Below are 21,731 nucleotides of genomic sequence, written 5' to 3' on the forward strand. Positions count from 1 at the left end.
TAGTATTGTGCTAACCAACTTCACATCTGAAAGAACGTTTAGACCATACTAAAACATTTATTAAATAATTGCTTGGATCATTGCACATTGATAATGTCAGCTTCTTCAAAAATTGCAAGTAGTTGGAGTAAATGTGATTTTTAAAAATTTTAATGTGCCGTTTCTGTTCACTTCTGGAGTACATTCATGCTAAAGGGTGCTGATAAGTTTATTTAGGGTAGGGCTCCAAGGTAAACTTCAGCCCCTGACACATTGAAAATAATCTGTTGGGATGGTTTGTCCACCTCCTGAAGAACCTATTGACTTCATTAGAATAGTTACACCACACTGTCATACTGCAATGAGACCTGGACTTTTCTGTTCGTCATACATAAGAATGCTACAAAAAAATCCACCACCAATGCCTACACTTTATTATCTGGAATAAAAAGGAGGATCACTCAACAAACATGTGTCCTTCATGAAGCCAGCTTTATAAACATTCTTGTGAAATTCCTTCAAACTCAAATACAGTGGACTTGATATAGCCTCCAAATGATTGAAAGTGCCTCCAGCAAATCCTGTTCTCTGACCTTTCGAATGGCTAGTGTTCCAGAGTTAGATCAAATAAAACACTGCAAAGATTCTTCTTAAAGAATAGCAGCATTGTTATTAGCGACTGTGAGGAGCTTGCTATCAATTGGTCAAATTGATGGTAACTTGTCTTTCAAGCGTCATCATACATTGAATCCAAATATCATAATAATGAGGCAGAGTGGGGTGAGACAGGGAAAGAAAAGGAAGCAAATTCTGCATTCCAGGTCCCAACACGTGGCGAGATATTGAACAATTCTTCCGCCGCCTTCGCCTCCGTGCCTACTTTTACAACCAAGACTCCCGCCCACCCTCTGATGACCCCTTCTCCCGCCTCCAACACACCCCGTGCTGGCCTCTTGCCCGCCCTCGATCTATTTATAGCCAACTGCCGCCACGACATTAACTGACTCAACCTGTCCACCCCTCTCACCCACTCCAACCTCTCACCCTCAGAACGTGCAGCCCTCCACACCCTCCGCTCCAACCCCAACCTCACCATCAAACCGGCAGACAAGGGAGGTGCGGTAGTAGTTTGGCGCACCGACCTTTATACCGCTGAGGCCAAACGCCAGCTTGCGGACGCCTCCTCCTATTGCCCCCTTGACCATGACCTCACCTCCCACCACCAAACCATCATCTCCCAGACCTTCCATAACCTCATCACCTCAGGGGATCTCCCATCCACCGGCTCCAACCTCATAGTCCCACAACCCCGCACCGCCCGTTTCTACCTCCTGCCCAAAATCCACAAACCTGACTGCCCCGGCCGACCCATTGTCTCAGCCTGCTCCTGCCCCACCGAACTCATCTCCGCGTACCTCGACACGGTTCTGTCCCCTTTAGTCCAAGAACTCCCCACCTACGTTCGGGACACCACCCACGCCGTCCACCTTCTCCATGATTTTCACTTTCCCGGTCCCCAACGCCTTATCTTCACGATGGACATCCAGTCCCTGTACACCTCCATCCCCCATCACGAAGGACTCAAAGCCCTCCGCTTCTTCCTTTCCCGCCGCACCAACCAGTACCCTTCCACTGACACCCTCCTTCGACTGACTGAACTGGTCCTCACCCTGAATAACTTCTCTTTCCAATCCTCCCACTTCCTCCAAACTAAAGGAGTTGCCATGGGCACCCACATGGGCCCCAGCTATGCCTGTCTCTTTGTAGGATATGTGGAACAGTCCCTCTTCCGCAACTACACTGGCACCACCCCCCACCTTTTCCTCCGCTACATCGATGACTGTATCGGCGCTGCCTCGTGCTCCCACAAGGAGGTTGAACAGTTCATCAACTTTACGAACACCTTCCATCCCAACCTCAAATTCACCTGGACTGTCTCAGACTCCTCCCTCCCCTTCCTAGACCTTTCCATTTCTATCTCGGGCGACCGACTCAACACAGACATCTACTATAAACCGACTGACTCCCACAGCTACCTGGACTACACCTCCTCCCACCCCGCCCCCTGTAAAAACTCCATCCCACATTCCCAATTCCTTCATCTCCGCCGCATCTGCTCCCAGGAGGACCAGTTCCAATACCGTACAGCCCAGATGGCCTCCTTCATCAAGGACCGCAGATTCCCCCCAGACGGGATCGACGATGCCCTCCACCGCATCTCTTCCACTTCCCACTCCTCCGCCCTTGAGCCCCGCCCCTCCAACCGCCACCAAGACAGAACCCCACTGGTTCTCACCTACCACCCCACCAACCTCCGTATACAGCGTATCATCCGCCGTCATTTCCGCCAACTCCAAACCGACCCCACCACCAGGGATATATTTCCCTCCCCTCCCCTATCAGCATTCCGCAAAGACCACTCCCTTCGTGGCTCCCTCGTCAGGTCCACAACCCCCACCAACCCAACCTCCACTCCCGGCACCTTCCCCTGCAACTGCAGGAAATGCAAAACTTGCGCCCACACCTCCTCCCTTACTTCTCTCCAAGGCCCCAAGGGATCCTTCCATATCCACCACAAATTCACCTGCACCTCCACACACATCATCTATTGCATCCCCTGCACCCGATGTGGCCTCCTCTATATTGGGGAGACAGGCCGCCTACTTGCAGAACGCTTCAGGGAACACCTCTGGGACGCCCGGACCAACCAACCCAACCACCCCTCGCTCAACACTTTAACTCTCCCTCCCACTCCACCAAAGACATGCAGGTCCTTGGACTCCTCCATCGCCAGAACATAACAACACGACGGTTGGAGGAAGAGCGCCTCACCTTCCGCCTGGGAACCCTCCAACCACAAGAGATGAACTCAGATTTCTCCAGTTTCCTCATTTCCTCTCCCCCCACCTTGTCTCAGTCGATTTCCTTGAACTCAGCACCGCCCTCCTAACCTGCAATCCTCTTCCTGACCTCTCCGCCCCCACCCCACTCCGGCCTATCACCCTCACCTTGACCTCCTTCCACCTATAACATCTCCATCGCCCCTCCCCCAAATCCCTCCTCCCTACCTTTTATCTTAGCCTGTCTGGCACCCTCTCCTCATTCCTGATGAAGGGGTCCGGCCCGAAACGTCGAATTTCCTGTTCCTTGGATGCTGCCTGACCTGCTGTGCTTTAACCAGCAACACATTTTCAGCTCCCACCTTATCCGAGGTGCCTTATGAATTGTGGGTTGAGAATCAGCTTGTTCAGTTGTTTGAGGCCCATGGCAGAATCTCACCAGCCTGAATAAGCATCATTCTAGCTCAAGGGACAGAAGTTAATTAAAATGAAATGGAAATAATGCTACTATCACAACTTTAAGGTAAAAATCATACAAAAATGAAGTAATATGTGCTGTAAGCAAACTTTACCTGGTTGAATATATTTTTCATGAAGCTTGCTCTAACTCTGACCAGTGTCTATTAGAATTTAAAGCAAACTGCTCAAGATTTTTATGTGTGAATTCTTCAGTAATTTATTTTCTCATGTGTGACTTTTAAGCATATGTGTACTTATTGATGATAGTTATCATTGCATATGTATAATTATTGATAATAATAGTTATCATGCATTCTTACTTCCTATGAAAGTCAATAAATTCCTTTGTACTCTATTATCTTGAGGAATTATTTATAAGTTTGGAAGTGTGAGTAACCATTCTCAAACACCCTGGGCTCATGGCTATGACTCATCACATAGTGAGATTTCACTTGAATAACATTAAATCTTTTGCACTATGCCAACTAGTTCCCTCTTCGCAGAAAGCTAGTGTTTCTCTCCTTACTTAGCATCTCTCTGTATACGTACAGCTTCCTCTCTGCTCTTTGTTTCTTCTCACTTACTGGGCTCTGATTGAAAACATTAAAGAAGACCTACAGATGTGAATCAACAGTCAGTTATTCTGTGCAGCATCTGTGCCATCATTCTTCCTGCTTTAGTGCATTCTTCATTGTGTTGGCCTGATCAGTCAGCCAAGGCCACGCACATTGTAACGAGCATTGTGTACACACCTAAGGAGTCGGTATAGGGTCTGGATATCTCAGTAACTTCCACACGCTCTCCTGTCTTCCCAGATCTTTGCAGTGCTCTGATTTTGCGTCCTTGTGAATCTCCAATTTTCATTGCCCTGCCATTAGGAGCTATGCATTTGGTGTCCATTCCCCTACACTCTGAAAATCTCTCTCTCATTTCTTGGTTTCTCTGCCTTTCTCTCTCCTTTCAAACTCACCTTAAAACCTAACTGTTTGACGAGGAGAAAGTGAGGAATGCAGATGCTGGAGATCAGAGTCAAAAAGTGTGGCATTGGAAAAGCACAGCAGGTCAGGCATCATCCGAGGAGCAGGAGAATGACATTTTGGATATAAGCCCTACCCAATTTAATTCCTCCTCAGTGTAGTTTGATGTTAAATGTAATTCTCTTAGCTCCTTTTACTATGGTAATTTACTATGTTAAATGTGGTACATAAATAAACGTTGTTACCATTGGGTTGAGGAAATTATGAGAAAAAGTAATATTTACTGTGTTGAAGGAAAAATAGAGACAATGACAACTGGTATTTACAAGATGATTAGAGAAATAGAGTATTGCCCTTTCATACAGCATGGAAACAGACCCTTCGGTCCAACCTGCCCATGCCGACCAGATATCCCAACCCAATCTAGTCCCACCTGCCAGCACCCGGCCCATATCCCTCTAAACCCTTTCTATTCATATACCCATACACATCTTCAGATTTGTACAACAATGACAACGACCTATGTTTACATTGCACGTTTGATAAAATCTGCAAAGGAGTTATTTAGGAACACAACATATCAAACTATGAACCACATAACGTACACTTGGAAAGATGTGAAAATGAAAAACTGGTCACAGAGGTAGTTTTTTTTTAGGAGTTCCTTTAAAGAAAAAAGAGAAAGAGAATACGCTGTGTCTGCATGGGCTTCCTCCGGGTGCTCCGGTTTCCTCCCACAGTCCAAAGATGTGCAGGTTAGGTGGATTGGCTATTCTAAATTGCCCATAGTGTTAGGTACATTAGTAAGAGGGAAATGGGTCTGGGTGGGTTACTCTTCGGAGGATCGGTGTGGACTTGCTGGGCCGAGGGACTTGTTTCCACACTGTAGGGAATCTAATATAATAGTCATAAACGCTGACCTTGAAACAATGTTACAATGTGTCAGCTGTTTTAATAATGCCTACTTCAGAAATTACCCTGTGACGTAAGCATGCTAATTGTTGCAATAATTGCAACTGTCTTACCTTTTAGGAGATGGTACTGCATTATATATATATATGATTAGATGAAATAAATATTCTGAGATTAGGTTCTATGCTTTATTTAGCTTAGGGTCACACTTAAGTCGTTTCAAATTAAACTTTAGCAAAATGCCACTCGTTAAATAATTGTTTGAATTAGTTGCCATTTTAATTGATGCCCTAACAATTAGAGATATCATCCAAACCTGTAAAAAAAAACTGCTCTGGATCCAATACTTGTGACATTCATCAATTTTTTCCAACTGGTGAAAATGCAACAAGAGATGAGATGCAAGCCATTTTTGATTATGTTACAAACAAAAAGAATGATTTAAAAATTGCAGTTAAGTCACTCCTAAAGTGGATATGTAAGTGCTATAATTATTACACAGGGCATCAAATGAACTGTAAAATATGCAATTACCAATTCTATAGGAAATAAATTATTTGCATGCCAAAAAAAGACAAACAGGGAAGAATTGGATAAGATCTATTTCAGATATGGGGATCAGGGACAGGTCCTGTTGAGGAAGGCAGCATGCAAACTTTGTATTGTCTACTCACCTAAATGATTTCAGCATGCATCCCAGCACACAGCACACAACACACAAATGACTGGCTCCACTCGACAGCAGGGACCCAGCACTGTGCGCGGTAAGCATGACGCCCAGCTAAACAAGACCTCTTAGAGGGAGCTATACTTATCATACAGGAATTACTGTAATTGCCTTTGGGATGCTTGACAAGAAGGTTAAAGTTAATGGAGCTGTTAGCAATGGAAAGACCTAGGTTTTTGAAGGTGGAGCTGCAAGGACTGGTGATGGAGGTGGAAGGAAGCAAAAACATCATGGCCAGGGTCTTCCTGCACTCGTACTGTTCCACATCAGAACAGTTTGGAGGAAGGAAACCTTTCAGCAGCTGAACTGACTTCTGGCAGGGATTTTACCTAAGTTGAGAAAGTCTCAGAACCCAAAAGCTTCTGGCCAATTTGAGGCTGATAGTTCCAGAACTTGGCATCACTACACTGTTATAATGGAAGTGGCAGGCACCACCCATAGAAAAAACTTTTGACTCCTAGTAGCAGAATATAAACAGGAAAGGTGCTGTTTGAACGGGTTTCTGGGGTTGGGGGGACATGCTGACAGAGGGAAAGCAAAAACATGGTAGGAGTCTTTAGCAGCAATCTCATGTCCTCAATCTTGTCCTTTGACTGCACACTGATCAACACGGTTTGAGGGAACTGCCATTCCAACTGGGAGTCTACCTAAAATGCTTAATTATTAAATGAAAAACAGAAAAATTGCAACCCAGGTAGGATGAGGCCCCTAAGTGATCATTAATTGACTGCTTTAGGACATTAATTAGAGTTGGAATTGAACGTTTTCAAAGTCTAATACCTGCAAAGTCAGGTTTATGGTACTTAAAGCAATGGTATGATGCTGATGGAGACAGACCCCACGTCTTCTAGCAACTCCACTCTGGAAAACAAAAGTTCCTTTTGGCACCAATACTAAGTCATAATTTTAAGAACTGTCTTGATTACTTTGGTCAACCAACTTTGATGTGCAATGTGTAAAGGCATTTTATTTATTTGTTATACTATGGCAGCACAAGGATTACATAGAATTACATGATTTTGTTGAGCCAACAAAATTAGTGAATAGTTCAAAGAGAAAGAATACATTTCAATACAAGTATTTGAAAATATCATAGAATGTGAAAGGAAAAGGATATGAATAAAAGAACACAGGAACAGGAGTAGACCTGTTGCTTAGCTTGCTTTGCTATTTCTATATTAAGAAGATTTTCTACTTCAATACCACCTTTCCATATTATTTCCAAATTTCTTGAAGTCATTAGCATCTAGAAATCTATCAATCTCTGTTTTGAACATTCACAGTGATTGTGCTTTTATGACTTCTGAGGTAGAGAACTCTAAAGAGTCACGAACATTTTATTTAAAAGATTTCTCAAGTTTGTCTAGCCCTTTAAGAATTTTGCAAGTTTCAATGTGATCACCACTTATTCCTCTAAACTCGGGATCTTTCAGGTCCAGTGTCTTGAAATTCTTCTCTCAGGAAACTCCTGACATCCAGGAGAAGGCTGTTGAACCTCTGCTACAGTCCCTCTATGGTACATGTAAGCTTCCTTTTGTAAGGGGACCTAGACTGTACAAAATACTCCACAGCATAGCTCTATATAATTGAAGCAGGACACCTTCACTCCACTAGTCATATCCTGTTGTGATAAAGGTCAATGTATCACTTGCCTTCCAAACTGCTTGCTAAGCTTGCCTGTTGCTTTTCAGTGACTTATGATCCCTTTGATCATTAATTCTTCCCAGTCTCTCACCATACTCTTCACCTCCGTTTCTCTTACTAAAATGGATAACCTCAAATGTATCCATTATACCCAGCATCCCTAAGAACAAAGGAAGAGGAACAGGCCACTTAGCCTCTCAAGCATGAGCTAGCATCCAGCTGTGATCTAACTCCATATCTCTGGTTTTGTCCCCTATTCCTGAATACATTACCTTTGGTTAAAAGAAATCTCTCAGTCTTAGTTTTAAAATGATAAATATACCTTGCCATTTGCAGAAGAGAATTCCAAAATTCTATGACTCTTGGAAACTTGGAAATGATTCTAACCTTTCTCCTGAAAGGAATGGCTGTACTTTTGAGGCTATGTCCCCTTTTTTTGACTCCCAAATCAGTGGAAAGTTTCTCTCAGTCTATCCTGTCAGTTCTCCTTAATATCTTGACAATTTCAATCAAATCAGCTCTTACGGGGATAACCCTTATACTGAGCTGCCTGATCCCCCAGCATAAAACAATGTAAAAGGAGTTCCATAGTGTTCCATTGACATGTTTCTTATGAATTAAAAAAAAAACTTCCTACCAGTTACTGAAGGGAAGTAGATGCCAACCAGCAGAGTGAAGTAGGACGTCATGTCAGTGAAAACATAAGGTTGATCCAAGCTGACTGCTGACATTGAACTGGTCACAGATGGCAAATTACTATGCTCCACAATCACTCCTTTGGCCAGGTAATTCGCCCACAGGTTTTCTATTACATAGAAAGAGACAACACAGTATTGTAAGCTAAATTGTTTGCAGATATAGCACTACTGTCAAAATTATCATGTTCATAGCCTTGACGCCACACATCACTAGCAAATATATTACCCAACTGTCTCTCACAGTTCTGATTTGTATGGTCTGATATGACCTAGTTATGTTCATTTTCATTAGCATTGCTAAAGTCTCTCATTGACTTACCAACTTAAGTACATTGAGCTTACTAGAAGCAGCTGAGAGTTGAGAGAAAAGTCTTAGACCCCACTATGCCTGCATTCTAGAAGTGAAAGACTAAATTTGAAATTACACTCTCTACCTGGGAGACTCTTCTGTTTGGGAATCAGAATACAGGTTTGTAATCTGGCTAAATAAAAAACGCAATTTCAGTAGAACCTTTTAAAATGGATCTGCTGAAACCACAGTGATATTGACCATTGAAGAGTGTGGTACTTATTGAGGAAAAGTGCTAACATCACCAAACGATGACTTTTATCTAGTGAGTTGACAGAGACTTACAAATAGATAACTGTGCAAACATGTGATTTGTGATCACATTGCTGATTGTTTCAGCCTCAACAGGTTTTGACATTTAAAATTAAACCAAAGTTAGCTGACTGATTATTTTCCATAAATGCCCTTCAGGGAAGGACATCTGTTGTCCTTACTTGGTGTGACTTATATGTGACTCTGGGCTCGCAGTTAACTCTTATCTGCTCTTTGAAATGACCTCAGCAAGACACTCAGTTCAAGGGCAATAAAGGATAGACAATAAATCCTGGCTCAATCAATAGCACCCACATCCCATGAGAGGACATGACAAAAAGGAGTGGCATTGTAGAGTCATAGAGTTATAGAGATGTACAGCATGGAAGCAGACCCTTCGGTCCAACCCGTCCATGCCGTTACTTCAGATCTTCAGCTTTTAGAATAGTTATCTGTAAGTTGATTGAGAGACGCGCCATTTATGTTATGAACAGGAATATCATATCAAAAATATTTTCCTCAGGATTCTATAATACCTTGGCCTGATCTCCCAACCCAAGCAAGAGTACAATTTACACAATGGAGAGCATGAGAGAGGGTAACCGCACAAATATTTTAAACCAACATTTTACTCAAATGTTGATTGCCTTTCTTCTTGGAATGTGGCTGCAGGAAAGGTTACATATCCTGAATTAAAGCTGGTACTTAATCTTATTGTTGAACTAGAATCTAGAGGTTAAATTTGGTAAATCAATAAGGAGAAATTTAAGCAAAAGAAAGTTAACAAAGTGAGCATTTGGATTGAGTTCAGAAGAGATTTTCCAGGATGTTGCCAGCATGGAAGTTTTAAGCTATCAAGAAAGGCTGGATAGACTGGGACTTTTTTCACTGGAGAGTAGGAGGATGATAGAAGACCTGATAGAAATTCATTAAATTATGAGAGGTATAGAGTCAATAATAGCTGTCTTTTCCATAGGATGGAGGATTTCAAGACTAAGGGGCACACTTTTTAAGGTGAGAAAGGGGGAAATTTAAAAAAAGAGATTGGAGACTTTTTTACACAGTGTTTGGTTCGTGTGTGGAATGAACGTTCTGAGAGAGTGATGGATATGAGTACAATTACAACGTTTAAAAGATATTTGACTCTAAGTCATGAACGGAAGTGGTTATTGAGATTGCTGATTAATTAGTTTAACTTTCCAAAATTTTCTAGGTTCACAGAAGTTTCCATTAGATTAGAAGATAGTGAATGTAATACTTTTTTGAATAAAGGGAGACAGAAGGCAGAGCAGGTAACGGCTGTCTGGTGGTGTTTTTTTTTAAGTTGCGAGTATAGTCCAGTTATTGTTTTTTAACGGCTAAAATTTAAAGCTTTTTTGAAGCGCCTAGCGGACCCGGAAGCTGGTGTCGCGCTAGGTTACCTGGGAAGGCTTTTTTTTCTTATAAAAGCGCGCAGCTCCAAGCCTTCGGCCTCACTCTCTCGGCAGAGCAGGTAATGGCTGTCTGGTGGTGTTTCTTTTAAGTCGCGGGTTTAGTCCAGTTATTGCTTTTTAACGGCTAAAATTTAAAGCTTTTTTGAAGCGCCTAGCGGACCCGGAAGCTGGTGTCACGCTAGCTTACCTGGGAAGGTTTTTTTCTTATAAAAGCGCGCAGGCGAGGAACCTGAGGCACTACAGGGGTAGAGCCTTCCACCCACCCTCCTCCTCTAACCTAATAATAAGACCCGTTGTGGTAAGCAGGTAAGTGCTGCATTTTGCTTGTTTGTTTCTTTAGATCTAGTTTTTAAAGTTTATCTTTTAGAGGGATGGCAGCGAAGGCAGTACAATGTTCCTCTTGCAACATGTATGAGGTGAGGGAAGCCATTAGCGTCCCTGCTGATTACACTTGCAGGAAGTGCACCCATCTCCAGCTCCTCCAAGACTGTGTTAGGGAACTGGAGCTGGAGTTGGAGTCATAGATCAGAGCTTTAGGGAAGTAGTTACTCTGAAAGTTATAGAGAGATGGGTGACAGTGAGGGGGTGTGGGAGGAAGCAGCCAGTGCAGAGACCCCCTGCGGTCATTCCCCTCAAGAACAAGTATACTGTTTTGGATACTTGTGGGGGGGATGACTTACCAGGGGTAAGCAACGAGGTTCAGGCCTCTGGCACGGAGTCTGTCCCCATTGCTCAGAAGGGAAGGGTGGAGAAAGGTAGAGCGATAGTTATTGGGGACTCAATAGTGAGGGGCACAGATAGGTGGTTTTGCAGGGGTGACAGAGACTCACAATTGGTATGTTACCTCCCAGGTGCAAGGGTACGTGATGTCTCTGATCGTGTTTTCCGGGTCCTTAAGGGGGAGGGGGAGCAGCCCCAGATCGTGGTCCACGTTGGCACCAACGACATAGGTAGGAAGAGGGGTGAGGATGTTAGGCAGGCTTTCAGGGAGCTAGGTTGGAAGCTCAGAGCTAGAATGAACAGAGTTGTTGTGTCTGGTTTGTTACCCGTACCACGTGATAGAGAGTAGAGGAATAGGGAGTTCAATGTAGCTAAGTGTGAAGTCATTCACTTTGGTAGTAGTAACAAGAAGATGGATTACTGGGCTAATGGTAGGCTACTTGGTAGTGTGGATGAGCAGAGGGATCTTGGTGTCCATGTACACAGATCTCTGAAAGTTGCCACCCAGGTAAATAGTGCTATGAAGAAGGCATATGGTGTACTGGGCTTTATTGGTAGAGGAATTGAGTTCCGGAGACCTGAGGTCATGTTGCAGTTGTATAAGACTCTGGTGCAGCCTCATCTGGAGTATTGTGTGCAGTTTTGGTCGCCATACTATAGGAAGGATGTGGAGGCATTGGAACGAGTGCAGAGGAGGTTTACCAGGATGTTGCCTGGCATGGTAGGAAGATCGTATGAGGAAAGGCTGGGGCACTTGGGGCTGTTCTCATTGGAGAAAAGAAGGTTTAGGGGAGATTTGATAGAGGTGTACAAGATGATTAGGGGTTTAGATAGGGTAGATACTAAGAACCTTTTTCCGCTAATGGAGTCAGCTGTTACTAGGGGACACAGCTTTAAATTAAGGGGCGGTAGGTATAGGACAGATGTTAGGGGTAGATTCTTTACTCAGCGGGTTGTGAGTTCATGGAATGCCCTGCCAGTAGCAGTGGTGGACTCTCCCTCTTTATGGTCATTTAAGCGGGCATTGGATAAGCATATGGAGGTTATTGGGTTAGTGTAGGTTAGGTAGGTTTTGGTCGGAGCAACATCGAGGGCCGAAGGGCCTGTACTGCGCTGTATTTTTCTATGTTCTATGTTCTATGTAGTTGAACATTAGTCATAGGGATAATGTTAGATGATGTTTTTAAAGACATTGCAGCAGGGATCTTAGAGAAATTCAAGAAATCAAAGCAGAGTCGCCACAGTTTTATGAAAAGGAAATTATGTTTAACAAATTTATTGGAAATTTTTGAGGATAAAGGAAAACTGGTAAATGTACTGTACTTAGATTTCAAAAAGGCAGTTAGTAAGGTGCCACATCAAAGATTATTATGGACAATAAAACTTCATGTTATTGGGAGTAACATTTTGGCATGAATGGAAGATTTTCAAGCTAACAACAAACAAAGAGTAGTTATAAATTGGTAATTTTCTGGTTAACAAGGAAGTTGTAACAAGTGTTGTGCCGCAATGATCAGTGTTGGGATCTCAACTTTATTCAATTGAGATAAAGAACTAAAATGAAGATACACATAAGCTGTAGAAAGGACATAAAGAGGAGACAGTGACATAAATAGTTAAGTTAGTAGGAAAATACCTGGTAAATGGAGTATTTTGTGGAAAAGTGTGAAATTGTCCATTTTGTTAAGTGGAATAAAAAAAGAGGAGAATTATTTAAATAGTGTGAATTTGCAAAACTCTGGGGTGCTGAAGTATCTGGGGATGTTTATGCATAAATCACAAAAGGTTCCTTTACAGGTATAGTAATCAGGAAAGCGAATAAAGTATTATAATTTATTGTGAGTGTGATCGAATACAAAACGTTATGCTTCACTGAAAGAGGTTATTGGTGAGACTATATCTGGAGTGTTGTACTGTATTGGTCACCTAATTTAAATAAAGATTTAAATGTATCGGAAGCAGATTAAAGGAGTTTCACAAGATTAATACTTGGAATGGATGGGTTGCCTACATGACGGGCTCATACTCGAAACCTCGACTCTCCTGCTCCTTGGATGCTGCCTGAATGGCTGTGCTTTTCCAGCACCAGACTTTTCAACTCATATCTAATGACGACAGGGTGGAATAGATTGTATCTGCTCGAGTTAGAAGATTTAGAGATGACTGGATCCTGAAAGGTTGTGACTAGGTGGATGTGGATAGGAGGTTTCCTCTTTTGGGGGAATCCAGAATGAGGTATCACTACTCGAACTAAAAAAAATTATCCATTTAAGGCAGAGATGAGGAGAAATCAGGAAGGTGGTGAAAGGATACTGGGGTGCTAGGTATGATGACAATGTAATCAGTTCAGCCACAACCTTATTGAATAGCAAAGTGTGTTCAAAGGGCAGAGTTTCCTAATCCTGCTTCTACTTCATATCATGGAATCATAGAATCCCTACAATGTGGAAGCAGACCATTCAGCCCGTTGGATTCACACTGACCCTCAAAAAAAACCCACCCAGACCCCGCCCGTCTTTTCCCATAACATCGCATTTTCCATTAGCTAATCCACTGACCTTGCATCTCTCTAGACACTATGGGCAATTTAGCATAGTCAATCTACCTTAACCTGCACATCTTTGTACTGTGGGAGGAAACTGACCCAGAGAATCCAACGCAAACACAGGGAGAATGTACAAATTTCACACAGTCACCTGAGGGTAGAATCAAACCCAGGTCACTGGCACTGTAAGGCAGCAGTGCTAACTATTAAGTCACCATGCCACGCTATGACTGCAGACACTTTGCTGGTGGCACACCCACAATAGTGTTACTGTGCTATAATAACTCTGACCAGCAAAGAACATTCATTATTGTTGAACACCAAAATACAGCCAATCCTCATGACATCCATCTGCTAATCTCAGCCTGGTACAGACAGTTCTGCTGATCCATTCCTGAATCTGCTTTTATTTCTAATCAACCCATTCAGAGGTGTTATCACACACCTCTGGAGTAGTTGGGATTTGAACTTGGGTCCTCTAATCCACAGGTAGGGACACTATACACTGCACCACAACAGCCCAGGGATCTGCCGTTCAAAGATCTTATGAGACACCTCTGGTACAGGTGAGACTTGAACGCAGACTTTCAGGTTTAAAGGTAGAGACACTGTCACTGTGCCACAGGAATCAATTTCATAGATGGCTCAGGTGATGAGTTCTAGATGGGCAAGCCATTCTCCTGTTACCAAAGGATCCCATACTCAATGAGCTCCATAAGGAGATTAATTAATGATTTCCTATGGGTCTTGAAGGACCTATCACAAGTGATGAGTCCAAAGCCTGGACTTAACGACAACAAAAACACATTTCAAATGAAAGCATGTGTCATACAAAGGGAAATTTGGGGATTGTAGTTTGACACCATCCCACTGAATTTCTTCTTACTGATGACAAAATATTTGGGACAGGGTGGCAGTAAAGGGAACCCAGCAAATAGAACAGATAGTAGTAGCTATGTTGGTCCCGTTGTTACAGCTGTACTGATCTAGGTTAGACTATTGGAGTTGTAGCATTAGGTTTTTGTGGTGCTAAAGAGCTATGGATTTGCACATTTTTTCATCTTGTAGCAGTTTTATTGACATGGCTGGTGCAGTTAAATTTATAATCAACAGTGAACCAAAGATATTGATGGTGTCAAACATACTAATGGTTGCTATTCAAAATCAGAGAAAGTATATTCTCGTTCATAAGCTGTTGGGTCTACAGATGAAATGTTGTTAGCACCCATTACATTTCCTGTACCCTGTGTGTTGGAGATGACTTCAGGAGAAAGCCAGTTAGAATAATTCAATCTGAATTTTTGTATTAAGCCACTTGCAAACAATTTAGCTTCATCTCTTATACTTACACCCCTACTCTTGACCAACACAAGCTTATAAATTGTGAAAATCAACATATGCAAATATGCACTCCATCCTGAATTAATATCCTCACATTGCTGAAGATTAATTGCACAGTCAAATGAATGTAACAAAAACAAAGATTAAATATACCATATCTAATATTCTGGGTATTTGCCAGAGAAAACAAATTTTAAAATATACTGCAAGAATTTATTATTTTTCTCTGCAAATTCTAGCTTAGAAGAAACACAACAAAATGACATTGAAAATGGTAGCAGCAGCAAAGTGTTGGTCCTAAAAAAATAAAGGATGACATATTTTGCCTTGAAAGTCATCACAATTTCAGTTTAAATAGTTTACGGTGAATAGGTAGTAGATTATGGTTGTGCCCACTGGTACTTAAATCAGGTCTCAGATTAACTAATTTGTGGTTCTAATTAGTAATTACTATGTAATTTAAGATACTTGTTCCTGTCATTTAAACTTGGTTAATTTTCCATTTGTTTTCAAACTGAATGCATGTAACAATGAGTCTGGTTAGGGCGCAATTGTTAACAGCTAGGGCCTCTCAAGTCTCAGTCGTGTGAATGTTTACGTCAGGGTCAAGCTGCCCAAAGCTGATTCCTAGATTTGGATTTTCCTTCTGCGGTCAAGAGAAAGATGTTGGGAAAAACTTTCAGGCCAGAATTCCACTCTATGTTGCCACATGTGATTTTTCAGCACAAGATCAATAAATGGCCAGAGGACACGCCTGGCAAATGACCAATAACATACTGGCAGACTCACTATCTGATGTGACAGCTGATGATGTGTGCAACAGGGAGAGGAGGTGTCTCCATCTGGTGGCAACCTCGAGGACTTTAAAGATATAAAACTCGACAGCAGTCACAGGGTTTCCTATGGCTGTAGCAACAGCCATCCTTGTATGGTGGATGTGTAGGGATCTTTGAAGAAATCGCTGGAGCCCTGTCTTAGCTCCTAATCTAAAGCCAGGTGGAAACCTCTCTCACGTCTTAACTGGACCTTCTCAAAAATGGCTCAGTGTGGAACTTTTGGGACAAACTGGAACATCATCGTGGGCGGCACGGTGGCACAGTGGTTAGCACTGCTGCCTCACAGCGCCTGTAGACCCGGGTTCAATTCCCGACTCAGGCGACTGACTGTGTGGAGTTTGCACGTTCTCCCCGTGTCTGCGTGGGTTTCCTCCGGGTGCTCCGGTTTCCTCCCACATTTACAAAGATGTGCGGGTCAGGTGAATTGGCCATGCTAAATTGCCCGTAGTGTTAGGTAAGGTGTAAATGTAGGGGTATGGGTGGGTTGCGCTTCGGCGGGTCGGTGTGGACTTGTTGGGCCGAAGGGCCTGTTTCCACACTGTAAGTCTAATCTAATCTAATCATCTGGGAATGAGGAAGTCTGGGAGCAAATGCTTTGGTTCTGTCTCTACCCAGCTCTGCTCTCTCTGATCTCAAGCCCCTTCCTTGCACTATTCCTTATTTGTCATTTCTGCTGATGGGAATAGCTGACGTTCACTGATACTAACCAGATGACCCAATCTTCACCTGGATTTGGGAAGAAATTGTTTGATTCCTGAAAGCAGATGTACAAATAGCAGATGTGATTAACTCATGCCTTTTCACTGCATTGCTGGCAACACAATGTATTTGAGCTCTCTGTTGTCTCACATGATTGCTGCAGTCAGTCTTGCCCCCAGCTGTTCTATAACTTTGACCTGGCAACAAGAAGGATTGGCAGTATAATTCCAAGTCAGAATGGTGAGTGATTTGCATGGGACTTTCCAGGTAGTGGTGTGCCCATATATCCATTATCCTTGTTCTTCTTGATGCTCTTAGTTGTCGGATTGGAAGTAGTGGCCTAAGGTGTGCCAGTGAATATCTGCAGAACAGTCTTGGATCTAAGATGACTGACTGCCAACAAACGCACCATCTTCCTTTGTGGTAAGTACTACTATAACCAGTGGAGAGTTTACTTTCTGATTTTTATTGACTCTCATTTTGCTAGGTTCCTTGATGTCACATTTAGTCAAATTCAGCATTAATATAAAGGGTAGTCACTCCCACCTCACCTCTGGAATTAAGCTCTTTTGTGCATGTTTGAATGAAGGCTGGAATGAAGTCTGCAGTTGAGCAGCTCTGGTGGAACTCAGACTGAGCACCAGTGAGCAGGCTTTTCCTGAGCAAGTGCTGTTTGATAGCACTGTTGATGACATCTTGCATCACTTTACTGTTGATCCAGAGTAGACTGATGAGGCAATAAATGTCAGGGTTGGATTTGACCTGCTTTTTGTGAACAGGATATACCTAGGCAATTTTCTCACATTTTCAGAAAGAAGCTGGCATTGTTGCTGTATTGGAATAGCCTGGCTATGGGTGTGCCAAGTTTGGTGCACAATTCTTCAATATTACTGCTGGAATGTTGTCAGAGCCCATAGTCTTTGCAGTATCCAGTTTCCTGATATCACGTGGAGTGAATTGAACTGGTTAAAAACCGACATCTGTGATGCTGGGAATCACTGGATTCAGCACTCCTCACTGAAGATTGCTACAAATGCTTCAGCCTTATCTTTTGCTCTAATGTGCTGAGCTTCCCATCACTAAAGATGGTCATATTTTCAGAACTAGATTAGAGGGGTGCTGGAAAAGCACAGCAGGTCAGGCAGCATCTGAGGAGCAGGAATTCCTGATGAAGGGCTTTTACCCAAAACATTGATTTTCCTGCTCCTCAGATGCTGCCTGACCTACTGTGCTTTTCCAGCACCACTCTACTCTAGACGCTGATCTCCAGCATCTATAGTCCTCACTTTTGCCTCTATTTTTAGAGTTGCCTCCTGTAGAGAATTGTTTAATTGTCCAAGTGACCATTGATCCTATGGAATGATTCTGGGGAATTAATAATGGAAAAAAGGAGATGGCAGATGCATTGAAAGGATAGTTTGTATTCCACCTCACTATAGAATTTACAAGTAACATCCCAGAAATAGTTAAGTTACAAAATCAATGAGAGTGGAGATCTGAAGAAAAATACAATCACTGGGAGAATAATACCTGACTATACCTCAGGTCCTGGTGAACTTCATCCTAGGGTCTTCAAGGAAATGGCTAGTGAGGTAATTGTAGCATTGGTTTTAATTTTCCAAAACTCTGTGGCAACCACTTTTGAACATAAGATAGAAAATTCATTCAACAAGGGAGACAGAAAGTAGGAAACTGTATGCCAGTTAGCTCAACATCTTTCATAGGGAAAATGTTAGGAGCTATTATTAATAATGTCATAGCAGGGTACTCAAGAAAAAAAATCAAGGCGGAGTCAACATGGTTTTATGATTAACCAATTTCTTAGAGTTCTTTGAAAAATAAACATACATTGTGATGAGAGGGTCACTGACGAATGTACTCTATTTACATTTCCAGAAGATATTTGAGAAGAAATCACATCAAAGTATATTGAAGGGAATAAATGCTCATCCTGTAGGGGATAACATATTGATATGGATGGAAGATTGACTAGCTCACAGAACACATGCGTAGCAAGTGGTGTGCCACAGTGATCAATGCTAGGACCTCAGCTTTCTACAATTATTATAAATGATTTGGTTGAAGAGACTACATATACAGTCGCTAAATTTGCTGATTTCACAAAGATGGGTAGGAAAGTAATGTGTGAATAGGACATAAGGAGGCTACAAATGGATATAGGTGAAAGTGAGTACTGCAGATGCTGGAAATTAGGAAAGCTGATGAAGGACTTTTGCCCAAGATATTGATTTTCCTGCTCCTTGGATGCTGCCTGACCTGCTGTGCTTTTCCAGCACCACACTCTCGATTCCAAAGGGATATAGGCAGGTTAAATGAATGGGAAAATATGAAATTATTCATATTTTCAATTATTCAATTAAGCGATCAGAGATTGCAGAACTCTGAGATAGAGGGATGTATGCACTCTGGCATGTGATTCACCAAAGTTTAATATGCAGGTACAGCTAGCAATTAAAAAAGCAAATAGAATGTTATTCTTCAGTGCAAAAAGAACTGAATACAGAAGTAGAGAGTGTATGCCTCTGTTATTCAGGGCACTGGTAAGACCAAATATGGAGTACTGAATAAATGAATGATTTTTGAATGAATGAATGTATGATTATTGTCATGCATATTTTATAGTGAAAAAAAAGTAAAACACAGTGAAAAGCTTTTATTGTCGCCATGAATCCAGTGCCATTTTTTAATAGTTTAAGAATAATTTAAAAAAGATATAACTTAAAAAGCATCCAGAACCCTTACGCCACTGCTTCACTGCTGCCAGTCCTAGACCCAACTCATGTCAAAATTGCAGTTCCTCAGGCACCAGCTTTCAGCAGAAGGCTACAAATGCACTGAGAGCAGTTCAGAGAAAGTATACTAGACAAGTATTTGGAATGGGTGAGTTGACATATGAGGAAAGACTGCTCAGGTTTGCATTGCTTCAGCTGGAGTTTTGGGGAACAAGAGCAGACTTTATTAAAACACATAATATCTTTAGACCCACATTTCTCTCTTTCAAATTGAACATGTAATCCTATCATGTTGTAATCACGTTCATCTAGGGACCCATTTACCATGATGTTATTGATTTAATCCTGTCTCATTGCACATTACTAGGTCAAGCATAACCTGCTCCTTGGTTGGCTCTTGAATGTACCGTTCAGAGGAATTGTCCTGAAAATATCTATGAACTAATTTCCCAAGCTAACTTTACAAATAATATTCTGGGTCCAAGCTCTCCAATTGCCTGATACACTTTGAAGTCATTCCTTGAAGATCGCACTCACATTTTACTTCAAAAAGCATTCCTGTTCCTTTGTACTACACTGTAATAAATGAGAAAAAAGACTTTTCAGCTCAAGGGCTTAAAAATGGTCTTACTTTTTATAATTTCACGTCATTTCCCAGCTGGCAATGGCTTGATCTCGAAAACTGGGTGACAAGCCAGTTAATGCGCTGCAGACGTATTCAATTTTAGATTAAAATAATTTAAAATTCCACAGAGCTGGTAGCATACATAATAGCTGCAAGACAACCTTCATCAATCATATCTGACTATGGCAAAGACTTGGCATTTTCACGAATTTCATAGCCTGACTATCCAGCTGGTTGAATATCTGCTCTCATTAACAAATGATACCACAGTAGGGGAAATCACAAGAAGCTGCAATGCATTTCTTAAACATTTTGTTTGGTGCTGCATGAGATTGTTTGATTATGAGATTAACTTTGCTGCCATAACTAGGACTGAGTATAGACAAGTGAGAGAAAAACAACAATTTTCACTTAATCAAATTCAAATGTTCTGCAGAAGGGTCGCTGGATCCAAAATGTTAACTTTGATTTCTCTCCACAGATGTTGCCAGACCTGCTAAGCTTTTCCAATGATTTCTGTTTTGTTTTTCAAATGCTTGGTTCAGGATTTGACACACTTTTGGCATCAGCTTTTCCTGGAATTTATACACAAGGTGTGGCAAAACAGAGTCGAAGAGTGTAGTGCTGAAAAAGCACAGCCAGTCAAGCAGCATCCAAGATGGAGGGAAATCAACGCTTCAAGCATAAGCTCTTCCTCATGGACAGCTTATGCTTGAAACATCAATTCTCCTGCTCCTCAGATGCTGCCTGACCGGCTGTGATTTTCCAGCACTACCCTCTTCGACTCTGATCTCCAGCATCTGCAGTCCTCACTTTCTCCCTGTAGTAAAACAGAGTCTGAACTCTGACTGATGATGGGCAGGGATGAAAGACTGAATTTCTGAATTCTGAATTAAATAATTTTGGGCTGGTTTGAAACACCCAAACATTTTCCCTTACTCTTATGTTCAGGTTTACCTTCAACTGTCTCAAAAGCAGTGAGGGATCAGTGGAGAAACTTGGATTTGTGTCAGGAACAACTGCAGCAAACAGCAGGGCAGGATGTGGTCCAGTATGTCTGATTCCTGGTCATCTAAAAGGGATTATCTGTTTGTTTTCCTTGCCATCTGGTGATACCATCTGCTATGAGAAGGCAAAAAGTCCAAACCAAGTATTGATAGATCATTCCTAATCACACAACTGGGTCAAATTCAAATTGGAGAATTAAAGAGCTTGTAAACACCGCTGTCAAGTTTTGCTTTCCAAGTTAGATCTTATTTTTGCCAATGATATCAGAAAGTCTGAATAGTTTCAAAAGCATTCATTAAGTTATTTGGGGATGATTTTTCCTATCCATAACATAAAATTAACCCTGTTGAGTTGCAGCAGAATATTGTATGTTTGATCAGTTGCTCTCATTCTGTTTATCCCATTCATCAATACTAAACTAAAAAAATGTATACTGATGAAGAAAAGGGTATTACGGGGTCAGTTCGTTCAGTTGGCTGGATGGCTGATTTGTAATGGACAGAAATGCCAATAATGTGGGTTTAATTCCTGCACTGGCTGAGGTTACAGGAAAGGAATTTCCTTCTCGACATTTCTCCTCATGTGAGGCATGGTGAATTCTCAGTTAAAAACTATCAACAGTCATGCTTCTAATGACAGAGCAACCCAATGTTGCACTGTTTGATCAGAGAAAGTACCTCAGTTTGAAACTTCCTCATCTATTTAAATATTCAGTCTTTGTTTGCTCATCAATGTCAAGTAAGTTGATATTGAAGAACGGTCTAACAAAAAGTGTGTTCTAATATAACAGTGGAGGAAATACTGAAAATTGATCTCCTTATTCTATTCCAATAACTATATTGAAACTAAACAACTTCGCCTTGAATTCCATTGTGCACAGTAGTAGTGGAGGCATTAAACTCAATTTATATTTGACAAATTAGCACCTGAGAAA

At 41.9% G+C, this 21,731-nt stretch overlaps 1 protein-coding gene across 1 annotated transcript in view; it reads right to left on the reverse strand.

Moving 5' to 3' along the window:
• The window catches only part of LOC132822645 (solute carrier family 12 member 5-like), a 340,455-nt gene that overhangs the window by 86,355 nt on the left and 232,369 nt on the right, over positions 1-21,731 (reverse strand). Inside the window, exon 10 of the mRNA XM_060835891.1 lies at positions 8,176-8,343. Coding sequence (XP_060691874.1) covers positions 8,176-8,343 — 168 coding nt within the window. The remainder of the gene's footprint in view (positions 1-8,175; positions 8,344-21,731) is intronic.

Source organism: Hemiscyllium ocellatum, chromosome 15, assembly GCF_020745735.1.
Source record: "Hemiscyllium ocellatum isolate sHemOce1 chromosome 15, sHemOce1.pat.X.cur, whole genome shotgun sequence".
Classification (NCBI taxonomy): Eukaryota; Metazoa; Chordata; class Chondrichthyes; order Orectolobiformes; family Hemiscylliidae; genus Hemiscyllium; species Hemiscyllium ocellatum.